Source organism: Vanessa atalanta, chromosome Z, assembly GCF_905147765.1.
Source record: "Vanessa atalanta chromosome Z, ilVanAtal1.2, whole genome shotgun sequence".
In the NCBI taxonomy this organism is placed as follows: domain Eukaryota; kingdom Metazoa; phylum Arthropoda; class Insecta; order Lepidoptera; family Nymphalidae; genus Vanessa; species Vanessa atalanta.
Window position 1 is genome coordinate 12,147,846 of NC_061902.1, and position 17,312 is coordinate 12,165,157.

A 17,312-nucleotide genomic window follows, 5' to 3' on the forward strand; every position below is an offset into this window, starting at 1 on the left:
TTTTCTGACAAAGACTGTCAGTAAAGTCAATTGATTACATGGAAAATTAAACATTTGCGGAACGAATTGTATATGAAACTGTGGTCGTAAATTAAGAATCTGTTAAAAGATCTTTTGTTCTATCATTAGTGAACCGAAAAAACGATATGGAGTTCCTAAATACTTTTTTCTTATTTTTAGAAAGTATCTAAAAAAAGCTTTAGTACAATTTACTTCTCTTGTCGTATAAAAGTAAATAGCATAGGTATTAGGCATTATAACCAGTACTTAGTGGTAGATATATGTTAACATCATTTGCTGTTTACTATTGTACGGACGAATGATTTAAAATAAAAATTTAAAATAAAAATATTTGAAACCTTATTCAAATAGATTTTAACAAACACATGTAATGTTTATTTTAATACGAGCACATTTAAACCTAAACGTATATTTTTGGGATGTTTGCGGTGATTTGGTACGGTTTGAATATTTTATTAAATTAAGCCCCGTCACTGGGTTGGAGCATTGGACGTACATAGATCTAAACTGCATGCATTTACATAATCTTAAATGATTCTAATTTGACACGGGCTAGAAATTTAGTCATAAATACATATGTATGTAACATTAGTTCCTTCATGTTTCTATTATACATAGTCGGATAAAAATATATTTGTATTTCGTTCGACACATGTTTACTAATTGCATACACGTATTTATAGCTGTCTTTAATAATATCTTGTTCCAAAAACAATGACACTGAAGTGATTGATTCGATGAAGTTAATTGAAGGTATGCAAAGTCAGTCTTAAACCAGAATTTAGTTTTATTATTTAATCCTTGTCATATATTTTAAAAAACGAAGGTTCACCTCAAATTTCTACGCTGCAATTTTTATTGCAAAGTCAGCCAGGATTTAACCATCTATATAAAGATTAAATTCTTCGTACATAGCAGCAGCCTCCTTGCTATAAATAACGAGACAGGCAAAGAGGCCACCTGATCGTAAGTAGGCTTTATTTATAGATATTGCTTTTGTAGGAAATATAAATTATTCTTTATATGTGGAATATTTAAGGTATATAAAAATAATAATACTAATGATAAATTATCAATTATATACATATAGATATAAGCGAACTTGCGTGGTAGAAATTAAATTGTGACATAAATTAGTTTAAATAAGTACATTTAAATATATATTTCATACCTCTTACAAAATCGTTACACCTACTAAAATGTCTTTAAAGGGATTGTTGAAAGTATTATAACTTTTTTTAAATTCAATATAATTTAAGTTGTTAAAATAAAGGAAACAATCATACAAGTAAAAATTCAAAGTGAAGTTCATAATCTTTATTAAATCAATTAAGCTTATTGATTGTCAGAAACCTGGCAAAAGAAACTCAAGAAAAGAAAAAGTTTTTTCTATTTCCAACAAATGTATTTACAATGCAATCAGTCATATTTCTGTTTGAAACGGCCTTGAGGCGAGCGTTTCATTACCAAGGTGTTTTTCATCTATCAAAGTATTAATTTTATACTATCCACACCAACGTTCCTTCAGCATGTTTCTGAATTGCGGTTAAAACAATTTATACACCACGCTCTCTTGTTTATATGTATTTTCATTTATTAACAGCGTGCAAATAAATTATTTTACAACCAGATGGAATAAGAAAATTGAATTAAATTTTATAGATTTTCGTATTTTCTTTAATGAACCGTCTAGAAGCTATTGAATAACAATTGTCTTTTATCCCTTGAATTGACTCCACCCCCCTCGACAGATCGAAGTTTAATTTGGTCCTTACAGCTGTTGTATAGAGTTTTTAATTATGTGCTATGTGTTTCAGAGCAACAATCGGACAGCGCAGGCGCAGGTAGCGGGAAAGCCGCAGCCCCATGCAAGGTGTGCGGGGACAAGGCATCGGGCTACCATTACGGGGTGACATCCTGCGAGGGGTGCAAGGTAAGTGCAGTTGCAGTTCTCGTTAGTTAAACGCCGGGTCGGGTGCTGGACAGACGCGCGCTACGAACCTAACGCTACGCCGCTACGACTGAATTTCATAAAGTTTCGTTGAGAGCGCTTCGTATTACCTGTGATTTTTCTCGAAATTTTAAAGGTGAGTATTTTATACAAGACATTAAACATTCAGTAAATCATTTTATAAATTAATTACATGTATAATATATAGACACAGTTTCTTTTTTTTTAAATTTCATAAATTATTACATTTCACAAAAATATATTTAAAGATAACGTGGATTTTTATAATTTACGATTTATATAAATATTTTATTACGATATAAAATAAAAAAATTACTAGCATTTAAATCAAGTTAATATAATTTTTGTATTCAATTCATTCATATACAAATACCTATATAAGCAATAAACAAATTATTATTTTTTAAAATATTAAATTAAAACATTTCAAAATTAAATGACAGACATTTAGAATTTAGATTTAAAATGTTATTTTTGGAAAGCTTTATATAATGTTAATAGGATTATGAAGTGCGGATTATGAAGAGTGGGTTAAATAGACTTTGATTGCCAGACGTTTTCCATTTAAATTCTATAAAATAATCGCCCATTAAAAAGTTTACTGCTTTCATTAAAATTGTAATAACAGAATAACTGAAACTGAATTGAAAGCTCATTGAAAGCTTTGCGAGGATCAAAAACTTCCCACAAATTATGTTTCAAAAAATATTGACCGCAAACGCTGCGTATTTATGACGATTGCTGAAAATGGCAAAGATTGCATCGATACTGTTATATTGGTATTCAATGTATTGCAATGTTTTAAATAGCTTGTGGTTGTATTTTTCTACTCCATATGCATTTATATGCTTGCATTCATTGATTAATAATAGACGATATAAAAATCTTTATAATGTATTCGAATATGTTATGATACTATTAGACTTCAACAAAAAAATATTAATTAATAATATTGCTCAACTGATTTTATTTTTTATTATTTAAGTCACATGTTAACAACACCATTCAATTACACAACGATACTATTTTTTTCACAAAAACAAAAATTCACGTAACATGGTTTTATTTTTGTTTGCCTGTCAATAACTGCGCTGAAGTTGACACACAAAAATGTAACGAATGTCCCAGAAAGCCGTACCTCGTCCAAGCGTTCAACTTGATTTGCAAACTCTATTTGATATTGTAGAAATAGGTTTAATTTAATTTTTGAACCACAAAAAAGTTGCGATAGCATTTTTACTATAGTCGAAAAGCGTCGTCGAAATTTAGACGAATAGCTTAATTTTTTTATTCGTACGTATATGAGGTCGATGATTCAAAGTATAAACTATTATCTGAATACCTATTGAATACTGCAAAAGAGGCGAGCTTAGATACTTATATTTTTACATGTTTATAATTTTAAACTATTTAAATTCATTACAAAACCTTTTGTTTATATGTTAAAAAAAAAAATAGTTTTGATCTATTATATTATATTTGGTTGCTATTATACTATGAATAAGATTAAAAAATAAACTGAAAACCAGAAACTCAACCAACACCAGTGCCGTGTTTCGACTATTCTTAGCTGGCACACAAAATTAGGTAAGATATTCAGATTGAGGCAGATTGATTTGTTTGTTTTTTTAACTAAACATAAATTGTCATCGACACGAAAATCCTAATAGAAAAGGATTAAAAGAATTATTATGGTTTATGTATATATTATTTAAAATGAAAAAAAAAAGCTCAAAGTCCAGCGAAGATCTGCTGATGTTCAGTAAAAATGTAAAATATAAAAACGCCAAAATGTATAAAAATAAAATGTAACGGCAACTGTGAGCTCGTGGATGTTGTAAATTAAATAAAAAAATCCTAATGGAAAATTTAAAAAAAAATATTTTTATAATTAAAAGATTAGCATCATATAGTCAAGCGAATTTAAAACGTGTAAAGGAGAAAAAAATTAAACTGAGCACACATACAACGTTCACATGAAATTAATCCTTTAGTTGAAATTAATCCTTTAAATGAAATTTGCGATAAAAAATGTTCATTCGAAGGATTTGATTTGGTTTTGAAAACATTACAAATTGTTGTCATATAAGAAGCTTAACGGCATGCATATAAACACAATGCACTTGAAAGGGTAAAGTTGCTACAGTGATTTTATTATTTTTATTGTAATAATTGTATCCATATTCACTCAATAATCCGGATCAAATGAACTTTTAATGTTTTTGATAGAGAGAAAAACTTTATTAGTACCAGCAATTATTTTACAAAGTTGGAAGCCGGTAGAATTTTTACACAAAAGCGAAACTCAAAAGTGACGCATTAGAAATGCGAACTCAATAAAAGTTAAAACATTGTATATTGAGGTCAATGAATAAAAGCTATATTGTTATTATAAGGCTAATAAACGTTCCGTATAGGAGGAAAGTTTTTGACTTAAAAATTCTAAGGATGTAATTATTACACTTCCTTTTTAAACACATACCTACATGGAACACCAAACGCATCATATCATTTAAATAAAAAACTTCGAATCGATTCTGTTTTTGAACGTAATAAAATGTATTAAAGATTTTTTAACGATCATTTGCTGGGGCTACTAATTATACTTCCTTAATAACAAGATATAACAAGTTTAACTCGCCCTTGTCCAGTGAGTCCTCATGCTATCTAATGTAAAACCAAAACTAAAATTTATTTTTGTTTAGTATTTTTTGTATTAAATCTACCATGTACTATAACAACTTATTTTATATATATCTAATTGCTTATAATCACTAAAAATAATATTCAGGATTACTCGAATTTCAATCAGGATCTATAAAGATGTATAGCCTTACATGATAAAAAAATATTGTTTTGCGTACCGTATCCCAAACAAATTCGAATTTTGCACATTTAAAACTCTTGATCAGATAACTGCACATCTCAACCATCAATTTCGCGTGTTCAAGTCGAGCATTCAAACACATGCAAAGTTTAAAATGTAATTTTGTCAACAAAAACAAACATGGTTATTTACGTTTTTGAGGTGAGACGAAAGCTGGACGTTATACGTTCCTAATTATCTAACGTTAAAAAACTTTGTTTCAATTGACTCAGAAACTTTGAAATCGGCAAATGGACAAAGTTTACGTCGGTTTTCAAGCAAAGATACCGAATTCAATTAATAGTAGCTAAAGTAACTTTTAGCGGTAGGTACAAGAGAGTTCATATCAATGTCATGCATACCAACTGATTATGCATTTCAGCTCTGAAGTGAATTATTTGAGATTGAAGGATTTTGATTGGCGGGTAGAAGCGTGCTCGCATAATTTACCTTTAGACAATTGAAAGGTAATTATTATTTAACTTCAGTGACAAGACACCTTAGTTATGAGTACGTGAACAGTTCATGATATTCAATTAAGTTGTTTGTTGAACGATCATCTCATAAAATATGACTTTCATTCTAGATACTATTAACAAAAGTTATTGAATCTTAACTTTGGAAAATTGTATGGATACGAGTTGATGTAGCCTATCAAATTCCTATTAAATCTCATCTCATCGTACCCCTATCAACTCCCTATTTAACGAACTTTAGTATTTCGTCTAGTTTACTTTTTTGTTATGTATAAGTCGAATTCAGTGATAAGAAATTTAGTAGCAAGTATTTTATTGCTTTTATAGCAATAAAATATTAAATAGTCAATGCCATTTTTTTTTCTGAAAATCCTTAACTTCGTCAGTCGAACATCCGTACTTTACTACATTTGTATAAGCTTGAATGCGCATATTTATATATGTATTATATATGACATCATATGTTTGTACAGTCACTACTAAAACTTCAGTAAACAATAAATACTTGTTTCTATTTATAGTGTATATACTTCATAACATAGATTAATATAATTGTTTGTTCTTGAAGTATTACAATTCAATAAACTTTATTTGTCGAACGGTTCGATGACGTTTGTTCACACCGTGCGACGACGCAACGACACGAAATCGTATCTGAAGTTATGAAGGTAAATGAGCGACGTGTTTAATAGATAAAATCGTAAAATTCGTTGATTTTTATTTATTATTGATTTATTTAAATTGCGTGGTATTGCAGTCTTCAATATTTGTACGCAATTAGCGATATCAGTCGCGTGGCACATGTTAGAAATTCATGCAACGACTGGAAAGGTTTCGACCCATTCAGATGAACGATGCGCAAAAGCATTTAATACGCTTTGTATTGTACAGTAATGCATCTATAACTCCCAAAGGTATATTATTTTTACAATATACTTTAAAGTCAGAAAGTATTTAATCATTATAAATATATATGTGTATATATATTTATATAATATATTTACATTAAGATGTAGTGTATATAAGTCATTGACCATGTTACCGGTAAATATGATCCACGAAGGTATCACAACCCCCTTGTCCTTTATTTGAGGAAAAAACTATCACAGATCTGTTCAGCTCAACGTATCATGCCATACTGATTTATTAAACAACAGAAGTATTAAGTAGCGAATTACGCACGTGGATTTAAAAAAAAAAATAATAAATATAAATTTAAAAAATATCCGAAATCGTTGTGCTATTAATATTATGCAGATAATAGCGCAAAAAGCGAATGATTACGCCAATACTTTGCTTATTTATTTCAATTACTTATAATTAAGTAATTAAAAAAAAAATTGATTTTTAGTTTTAAAAGGTTTTTATGTTGTAAATTAAAAACTACATATTTTATAAATCTTTTCGATAAAGATTGCGTACCAAGAAAAAAGGTTTTGCAACTCAAATAAGGTCACTTCACGTATATTCTCGCCTTAAGGGCTTATATCTTGACCGCGTAGAATAGTAGCAAAATTCTAGCAGCCATTCCCCGTTGAATTGCAATTCCGATCGTCTGAGCGAAAAATGAACCAGCCCCTACAGTCCGTAGTTGTGTTTTATATTTTATAGAGAATTTTTCATGATATATTTATATGCTGTAGGTTCAGAATTACACGTATATAACATTTTATATCTTTATTATATAAGAATTAAGAATTTATAACTTGTGCGTATTAATAACATTAAAATTTGTGGGGTTTGTTTGTACCATAAAAACTAGCTTAAAATATTTTTAAAGTACTACAAGGATTCCAGTTTGAATCGTCATAACTCAGATCAATTATATAAAATTATTAACTTTAATCAAAATTAAAATTTCTTAATAACTAAACACGTTTTTAATTTTCCTTTAAAAAATCGTATTCAGAATAAAATATAAAATTGAGAATGAAACAAAGAGCTATCGCATTAAAATTTGAAATTATTCCTTTATTAGCCACATGTTACTTTGTAGAATTTGATCGTTAATAACGAAACTATAGAATACACGATGTACTTTTTTAATAACGAGTTCTATTCATTTAATGTTTCAAAAATCCAATATCGCAGTTTAAAATTTTCATAAAAATCAGGCCTGAGTATAATTTGAGTTTTTTTTAGACATTTATCATAATTTTGAATTTGGTATCCACGCCCAGTTGAAAAATTCACTTGTTTATTATTAATTATATATTATTATTTTCTTAAATAAATAACGTGAAATAACAGGCTTAAGCGAACCGTGTTTGGAATTACACATGCATTCGTTTACACACGTTATAAGGTTTATACACTTGTCTAATATAGAAGATAATTTTCAAGGAATATCTGAATAACAAACCCTCGTGTGGTTTAAAATATATATACCTACTAGAACTATATATTTCGGTTGCGATTTTTTTTTAAATTTCTATTTACTGTATGGTGAATTATCCAAAATTGTAAACATTGCCTTACAAATCTATCAATCGTAATATAATTAAGTAACTATAACAAGAAAATATAAAACGAACTTATATTTCGTCATTTTGAAAGATAAAATTTCAATGCAAAGCTACCAGGAATTAGATTAGGAAGTAGATCCCATCAAGGAGAACTGAAAAGAAATTCAATAATTTTTCTTTTTCAATTAAAAATCATATTTCATTAAATTTACGTTCTCTTTATAAAAACTAATAATCATTAAATTTAGTTCTTTATCAACTGTATCATTAATGTTATTATTATATTATATAAAAATTTTAATTAAAATTTTTATTTTTATTACTACATGTATTTAAAATGGGATATCTACCATGTTTTTTATTATTATTCTCTTTTATTTAGAGTCTCGTGAACAAGACATTCGTAAATATTTTTATTATACTTCGTAATTTTATATTATCGGTCGACTGTCGGCCATGGCTACGCTCGCGTTTTAGGGGTAGATCGTCAGGTTTTAATCATAAAAAGCCTAAATATTTCCTCAGAGTCCAAACTTACTTCATACCAAATTCGGTTCAGTGGTTTGGTTGTGAAAAAACAATAGACAGACAGACATAATTTCGCATTTATAATATTAGTATAGACGTATTATTTTTTTTTAAAATGTTTCCGTCTCAGCTGGTTTAACTGTTTTCATCGTGTAATACTACAATAAAACATTTTTTAAATAATATCACCTTTTGACTTTTAACCTTTCTGATCTTTATTATTGAAACATAATAACAGCTTCTACGTATATAAATTATAACACGTGTTGCTAGCCTTTAAAGGGTTGCACAGGTCAAGTGGCAATCGCTTGATACAAAAAAAAAACTGGCAACCAGTTGAATCTAGGTTAGAGAAATATTCAGTACATTGTAAAATGAAAGAAAAATTACGAAGCATTTATAAAATACAGACATTTTTGTAAGCGTATATGGTAAAGATATTTATATATAAAAAATACTTGAGCATCAAATTGATCTCGATATGTTCGTCTGTAAAGCTTTGCTACAATTTTGCAAAATACAGTAACAGACTTTTTAAGGCTACAAAAAATAAAAACAATATTTCCATTGCTCTTTTAAATGAAATGGTCACATTTGTGCATATACATACTCCCCCAAACATACGATCTAAGACGTCCCTTGTTTTAAGCCATAACGGACAAGCAACAAAGATTATTAACGTTTAGCAGTATAATAACTATTGAGTGGGTAGTGTCCAATCAGAGGATCCTTAACAAAATGTCTCCTAATAAACTAACAAACAGATTTCAAAGAAAATTTCTGCCCATTTCCCACCTATTATAGAATAAAAAAAGGAAAATTTTCTCATTTACAACCTGTAACTCAAATTTCAAATAGGTACACAAACCGATCACTTATTTATCGAGTAAGTTTCAATTTTAAACACGATAATCAACGTCGTGTATAAAAACCTAAACTGTAATATTTTAATTAAACATTTGTTATACATTGTACATATAAGTAGTCAATAGGTAAATATAGTGCAGTCAAAATCGTTAATTACATTTAAATTATGGTCTTATTTAAAATCTTAAACTTACAGCAATTCATTAACGTGTCATATTTCAGGGCTTTTTCCGTAGAAGCATCCAGAAACAAATCGAATACCGCTGCTTACGCGACGGGAAGTGTCTCGTGATCAGATTGAACAGGAACCGGTGTCAATACTGTCGTTTTAAAAAGTGCCTTGCGGTTGGCATGAGCAGAGACTGTGAGTACCTTTTAAATATGTAGAATACATCCTTAGTGTCGTGACATTTATGAAATAAACTAATCTGTAATCCATAAAAATTGTCATACCTTCGTTCTTTTATTTTAGTGATATTTTTTACATAAGCGATACTAACATAAATATATTAATTTGTGACTTTATGACGTGCTACTAAAATCACGCAAATGCGAACGTTATTTTTTTTTTATTGCTTAAGATAAAACTATACTTTTATAATTCCAAAAAAACAGTTGATTCTTTTATCAATATGTGTATTTTTATTGTGCGATTTATTTCTTCTTGACCTCGCTAAGATTTTAATCAAGCCATATTTGAAAAAAAAAATTCAATACGAGTGAAATTAAATTCTAACGCCTTTAAGGAAAACTGCTGATGAAAAACGGTACAAAGAAGCGAAAATTCGAAGGCGGGATTGATTAGAAATAAAATCGATATTACAGTCACTTAACGATTGGAAAATCTCAAAAGGCATTCCTATACCATAAATGGACAATAACGAATTTTTCATTTTTATTTTATTGTAATTTGCTCAAATTTATTTACAGATTATATTATTATTTTAACATTCATTTTTCAATTTTTTTTAAGATTTTATTTAATATATTTGTTATTATCTATTTAACATATACTTTGTATGATTCCAATAATAGAGAGAACATTTACAACTACTAAATTATAGTTCTACCGACAAAATATCTAATCGTAAAATGTTCCCGAATATACCCTTGCTATTGGAAAACAAATAGAACACAGATCAACGCACTTTACCGTCGTGCCTATTTTTCAATTGAGGAGTCGCGAGCCCCGACCCGTAGATGCAATGCAGTTCATTACTTGCATCGGATCAATTCAATCGCACATTCAACCTTTGTAAATGAGAGGTGTTTTATTAGCCGTCAGGTACGGGAGAGTGCCTAAGCGTCCAAGAGAAGCCGCCACCACGGAGAACATGCCAGACCTTGCTAAAAGTTCAGGCACGGAACCGACTCCTCCGCCGGAAGCAGAAGAACCGGACGCTGACACTCTTCAGAATGATTTAACAAGAGAACTCGCTAAAGTAGTGATAACTGCTCATAGAAATAACAACACTTATACAGATGAAGTGAAAAGAACCTTGCAGCTGAAAAGCATTCCGGTGAAGCCAGAAAGGACTAATGGTGAAGGTAGGTGTAATCTTGTCACATAAAAGATCTCGTTCTTTGTTAAAGAAAATCTGATTGAATTCATCACAATCTTACTAAAGCTAACCAAATCATGCTGTTACGATAAAGTCAATTATGTAATTGAGCTGTTGCTGAGGAAATACCTTGTTCATATTATTAATATTTCATTGGTCGTTCGAGATGAGCAATCTCGATGAGATTTAGATTAAGTTAGATTTCATTGTTTTATAGATAGTAAAAAAATATTGAACTTAAAGGTTCATAATGCATGATCAACAAATAAAAAAGGATGCCAATGCCTTCTTGGGAAACATTTCATTTGCTTCGCAAACATTTGTAGTGTGAAACTTAAGCAACACATCGTTAGTAGTTTCCATCAAAAATAAGGTATCGACAGCTTGACATTTTTGAGTTTAGAATTTCGGAATTTTATTTTTTCAATAAATAATTTTTCAATAAACCACCATACGTAGACATTGGCTATTATAAATTATTCTTTACATCGTCATGCCGCTAATGACTTGTACTTATACGCTTACACAAAGCATAATGAGGTATTTAATTTTTGCTCTTAAACATTTTTTTTAATTGTTATCTGATATTAGACAATCCTGAAAGTCTGTAATAATAAGGTATCAAATACCATAATATTTCAGCTGCTTATTTATTGTCGTAAGTTCCATTACTTAGGTATTTCAAATTTGTATCTAGGTAGCAGTAGAGAGCCGGTAATTAGTTCCACAACCGGCTCGATGGACGCGCTCTCAACTCTGTGGTACAATGTTGCATTTCGAATGACACCTTCAGTGCAGCAAGTAGTGGAATTTGCGAAACGAATTCCTGGGTTCAACGTTCTGCCCCAAGATGATCAGCTGATCCTTATTAAGGTACTGATATATATGTTAAATTAATTGCAGCATGTAATCCCATATTTATATAAAGTACTGTACTATCGTTATTATATGCTAATGTTATTTTATTAATATTAATTTTAGTGTGTTTGTCATTAATAATAAGCACTGCGATGGTTTTTTTTTCGGGCGAATTTGATAAAAATGTACCAGATATGCGAATTGCTAGTGTAAACGCTACGCGGTGTACCATGTATATCTTCGTCATTGATGTGAGCAATAAATAGTTTTTTTTTAAAAAAAATATTCGTTTACAAAGATTATACATTACATTTCCATACATTTAATAGCAGGTTATAGCAACTCCAAGTAAAAAACCTTGGTTGAATGGTGATGAATAAATTTAAAGAGTTTGATATAGTAGGTTTTTTGATGATTGAAAAATTGGCAGTGTCAATTGTCCACAGCTGGGTTTCTTCGAAGTGTGGCTGTCACGAGCCGCAAAACTCTCCAATGAAGAGAGCATCATTTTTGACGATGGCACCGTTGTCACCCTCGGGCAATTGGAAATAATATACGACGTAAGTAGTTTATAAATTACTACGAATCATTGAAAATAACGAATCCTTTGTGCAAAATATTGCTTTTTATTTTAAGTTACCAGAGTTTATTATAATAAAATAATCGATTTCAGGCGCCGTTTGCGAATGCCATGTTGTCTTACGTAAATCATATCAACAAATTATTGTTGACGGATGATGAATTAGCCATGTTCACGGCTAATCTTCTTATTTATCCACAACGGAATGGGTTATGCGATCGTGAGACAATTACCTCAATGTGCCGTAACCTTGGCGACGCACTACAATTAGTGGTAAGCTTCTAGTTTTTAAGTAAATCACTAAAATCCTTATATTACTATCATTTGAACTAATCTGTTTTAATTGGATGGTTTATTAAATCTCATTAAAAAGCATATGTGATTTTTCTTAATATAATTATCATGTTTAGGTTCTTATAGTTATCAGTAAATTTGATTTTTGCCCTTAACAGTATTATATAAAATAATTAAGTTATTTTTTATTGCATACCTACTTGTCTTACATTGCTATGAAACTCTTTGTGTACTTATATTAAATTATTGGAATACAAAGTTGACCGAGGCCGGCGTAGCGGATGTACCAGCTCGAATTGATGCGTTCGCGCTTGCTACTCAAGAAGTTCGAACACTGGGCGCCCGTCACAACGAGTTATTGTCGTGGTGCCGAGATCACTGGCAACGTCTGGTCCTGCCAGCTCTGTTCTCTGAAATCTTCGACATCCCTAAAGCAGAAGAAGACGAGTCGGCTGCGTCAGAACGCGCTTCAGCTCCTATATCCCAAGTGCAGGGATAGATTGTATGCTTATAGATGTTAGGTGCCTCAAATCTTTCGGACCTTGTGATTTTTACATTAAGCATTAGTAATACTCGATTTTTATGAGGCATCGACCGAACAATACCAGTACTGTGCACTTATTATGTTACATGTTACGTGCGTTTGTGTTTTTCGCTATAGTTAAAATGAAAATAGTTGCTTTTGACGTATAAAATCGTCACTAATATGAAATATTTCAGGCACTATTTCCCAAATACTATTCTATAATAATCACGGCTTTATATTATAATGGCCTTCTTAAACATATAACCATGTAATATCGGTGTCTATTAATCGTATATAATGGAATATTGTTGGAACCCACAAACGAAATAATTTTTCGAACAGGGTAAATCCGAGGGAATTGAGGCATTGACATCTTTGGACTTAAGACAGAAAGATGTAAGACCTAAAGAAAACAGCCAAGCAAAGTTACTATCATAATTCTATTCAAAGCATATTACTTTGAAACACCAACGATTCGTTCTCAAAGCCATACAAAACGGTCTTCATGCGATTCCAATTTGCCGCTTTGAGTAATACGATCGTTAAAAGTGGGAATTCTTTGGGTTACTTTTAAAACACCTTCATCCCTCGTAAGGTTTTGGTGGTGGGTTCAAGCAGGTAGCTTATATTATAGTATTTAATATACGTCATAATATACCCACGTATTAGTGTTATTCTATCGTAGGTTAAACTTGTAGCATAAAATTTGGTATACCTATACGTACATTCACAGTTATGTGTAGTTTTATCTCCATAGTATTGATCAGTTATAGATGATAGAAATGATACAAGGCACGCATTTATTTAGAAGGCCTTTAACGCTCTTGAGTTGTATTTATAATTGTCTTTAAAACTTTTTATTTTTGAGTTCCTATAAAATTGGAAATACTAATACGGTATTGTGCCAGAATATGTCGACTGTAATTTTCCTTTTTATCATATTAAGTTCCTTGTGGATTCAGGGTTAAGTAGGAATATAATTGGCAGTAATTCGTTAAATTTAGAGGCCAATACTTAATAGCAACTTGGTGGTTCAATGCTTGTTTTTTTTTATATATTTCATTTTATAATGTTATTAAAATTTTTAGTCTCTAGTTATTGTTCGATTGAGCTTAGGCAAGATATTTTAGTTTATCAAAAAATTTTAATGGTTACCGTACCATTGGTGTCTTTTTTATACTTATATTTTTTTTTCTCTCAATAATTAATTATTATTTGTTATTTTTTCTTTCAAAATTATTACTTATTAAGTTGTTATACAATAAAAGTATATTCTTTTAGTTAAAATTATTCTTAAATCGTTTGGGAAGTTGCAATGAGTTTTTATTGTTTTTGTTTTTTTTTTCTGTTTCTAAGTAAGTTGTAAGATTTTTATCTATGGGTTTGTTTAAATATAAATTAAGATATATAAAGCGTTTTGTTGTTGAGCAATTCGCAATCTGTCTTTCATTTCAGAGGCATATTTTAACAAGTTTTCTGCACAGATAGTATGTTTATCTTAAATTTGTATGATTTTTTTACTTAATAAGAAAATTGTATACACATACGCCTATAAGGTTGTATTTAAAAAAGTATATTCGGTTATACAGGAGTTGTCGCGGTGACATAATACATATCAATTCAATTTTAAAACTTATTACTTTTAAGGTATTTCATGTCACTTGTTTTGCTCAAATATATTGGAAGCAGGAATTGCGATCATTATTACGATGATAAGACGAAAAGCAGGTTTAAAATTATGTTTGTTCAAAAACATAAATTGTGATAACATACAAATTATAAAATACTTACCAAATATCAAAAAATATATAATGATCACAGGTTCTTTGCTAATTAACATTGAGACTAATTATTATAATTTAAAGATTTTTTTTTTTCATTAAATAGTCAAATATTATAGTTGTCGATCTGAAGTCAAGTCATACATTTGATCTTCGATTGTATCGTCAGCTGGACGCTGGACATTTAGAATAATTTCCAACGAACATGAGAGACCGACTTGGAAATCTATCTCTTTCATTTTGTTCGGATAATTGAAATAATTACAAGAATATGTTGGTGCTATAAAACGAGAGACAAGATATCAATCATTGTCAAAAGATCTTCGGTTTCAGAATATATTCAATTAAATTAATGTCTTGGTTTTGTACAATTATTTTCATTCATGTCAATATTTTTAAGTTATTTACTTGTAAAACATTGGTCCAGTGTTATAATTCGGTTAGATGTATTCATTTTTATGCGCATTCGCGTACATTCTATTTTTCTAGAGATGAACGAATTCGAAATATGTTTAAATATTGATACCACATAATTCGTTTTTCGGTTAGTGTTAATTTTGTTTTATACTTTATTTAGAAAAAAATAATAGAAACGCACGAATTGTAACAAATGTCAAATTTCTGCATGCTGGCAGTGATTTCAATCTTTTTCCTACATTGTTTTAGATAACTGAGCTGCGTGCTTACATTTGACAATTCTAATAGCGTGGTCCGTAATTTTGTAATACGGAAAGGGAACAGTCAGTATAATATGCATTTACTTTTAATTATTTCTCTTATAAATCTTAAAGATAATTCGATCGAATTTGGTTACTGATTTCCCTTTTATGTATTGCGACATACGATTAGTTGTATTTTGTTAATATCTTGTAATTTCACCGCTATTAAAGATCTGATTAGTGTATGATTTGCTAAACTTGAAATACAAAAAACTAATAATTATTTTTTTATTTATACCCTTACACTAATAATTCAGGTCAGCTACCCGTACAAATCTGCATTACATACGATGAGATGGAATCAAAGGGATGATTATATATTTGTCTATATAGATTCAATTGCTAAGTTATTAACTTACCTTATATTGTATCAGTTTTCTCTATCTTTCGAATAATGTAAATTATATAAACTATGATCCCGAAGAGCGAGAGACTAATACAGAATTTATTTATTTAAAATGCTTCGCGTACATTCTAACCAAAATCATCGAAATATTTTAAAAATTACATGTATTAATATTATTGATCAGTGATAGTGTCCCTGTGTTTGGTAATCTTAATGTTTTTTTTTTTATTTAAGACGCTGATTGTAGCTACGCCTAATGTTGCACTGTAAAAATAATGCCCCAATAACAAATAACAGCTGTAAATTTCCCATTGCTGACCTGTTGCCTCTTTGTTGGGAATACTATTATGAAATGCACCAAAAATTGTCTGAATCTGATATTGTACGTAATATACTCTAAGTATTGGTATTGGAACTTCTATCTAGACAAATAAAAAGTCAAAATGACCATACATTATAGATTGCTATCAACGGCCGCTGGCTTACAGCTACAGACAGGACAACTTTCACATTTTAGTACTTTAATTGAATACTCTAATAAACAAACTACATAGTAAACATCATTTACCTGCGTTAAAGAAATCCTGTTTCATAATCTATACATTACTCATTCGTATTAAAGCACACTTGTTAGCTTTTGAAGAACTTTGCAACAGCAGCATTTGAGTAACAGCACTTAGGAACTGTTACGCAAATGAAATTTTAATAAGTCCATCCATCCAACCATCTCATAAATATGAATCGTATTGGTAAGCATTATAGTCTTCTTAAAATTTAATAGTTATTCGTTTCACCAGCTTAGGGTTAAATAGGTCAGATCAAAATTGCTTTATACAAAATATATTAGTGTTATCTTAATTGCATAATAAATAAGGAGACTATCACCTATAACAGAACTGTTCACTATTAAGTCTTGTTAAAATTCTAAATCACTAACGTAATTATTACTGCGTTCTCCGGCATATACAATATATATATACTCAGCCTTCTGGCTCAGTGTTAAATATTATATAAACTAATCGAAGACAATGAAACTCAGACGTAGACAAATTTATTGTTTTTTAATGATTTGTTATATTCTTAATACTAATATTTGAGACTCAAACAGGTTACAAATACTGCATACTGTTAGGAATATATTAGTAAACTAATTTATGAATAAAAGTAGTACGTAACATATGTATATATTTAACATTAAGCCCGAATATTATGTATAAGCAAGGTCTATACTCGGGTGTACTCGCGGTGATAACTAGGGATGTAACGGAGCTCCATAACCGTAACCACCGGATATCCGAATTACAAGCCTATTGGAAACCGTATCGTAATTATGACTTTATTTTTGTTATGTATCATCTACTTAAGACAGTTATAATAACAAATAAAGTCAAACCTTTACCTTGTATTCATTTGTATTTCTCTTTTTCCTTTTTTAATCTAATAACTGTAAC

General features: G+C 29.8%; 1 protein-coding gene across 2 annotated transcripts in view; it reads left to right on the forward strand.

Moving 5' to 3' along the window:
- LOC125075786 (ecdysone-induced protein 78C-like) overlaps window positions 1–15,722 on the forward strand; it is a 70,506-nt gene extending 54,784 nt beyond the window's left edge. For both annotated transcript variants that reach the window (XM_047687543.1, XM_047687542.1), the window contains 7 exons: window positions 1,839–1,954; window positions 9,418–9,559; window positions 10,474–10,743; window positions 11,455–11,630; window positions 12,062–12,175; window positions 12,289–12,468; window positions 12,749–15,722. In XM_047687543.1, coding sequence (XP_047543499.1) covers window positions 1,839–1,954; window positions 9,418–9,559; window positions 10,474–10,743; window positions 11,455–11,630; window positions 12,062–12,175; window positions 12,289–12,468; window positions 12,749–12,988 — 1,238 coding nt within the window. In that variant the 3' untranslated portion in view covers window positions 12,989–15,722. The remainder of the gene's footprint in view (window positions 1–1,838; window positions 1,955–9,417; window positions 9,560–10,473; window positions 10,744–11,454; window positions 11,631–12,061; window positions 12,176–12,288; window positions 12,469–12,748) is intronic.
- Window positions 15,723–17,312: the final 1,590 nt, after the last annotated feature.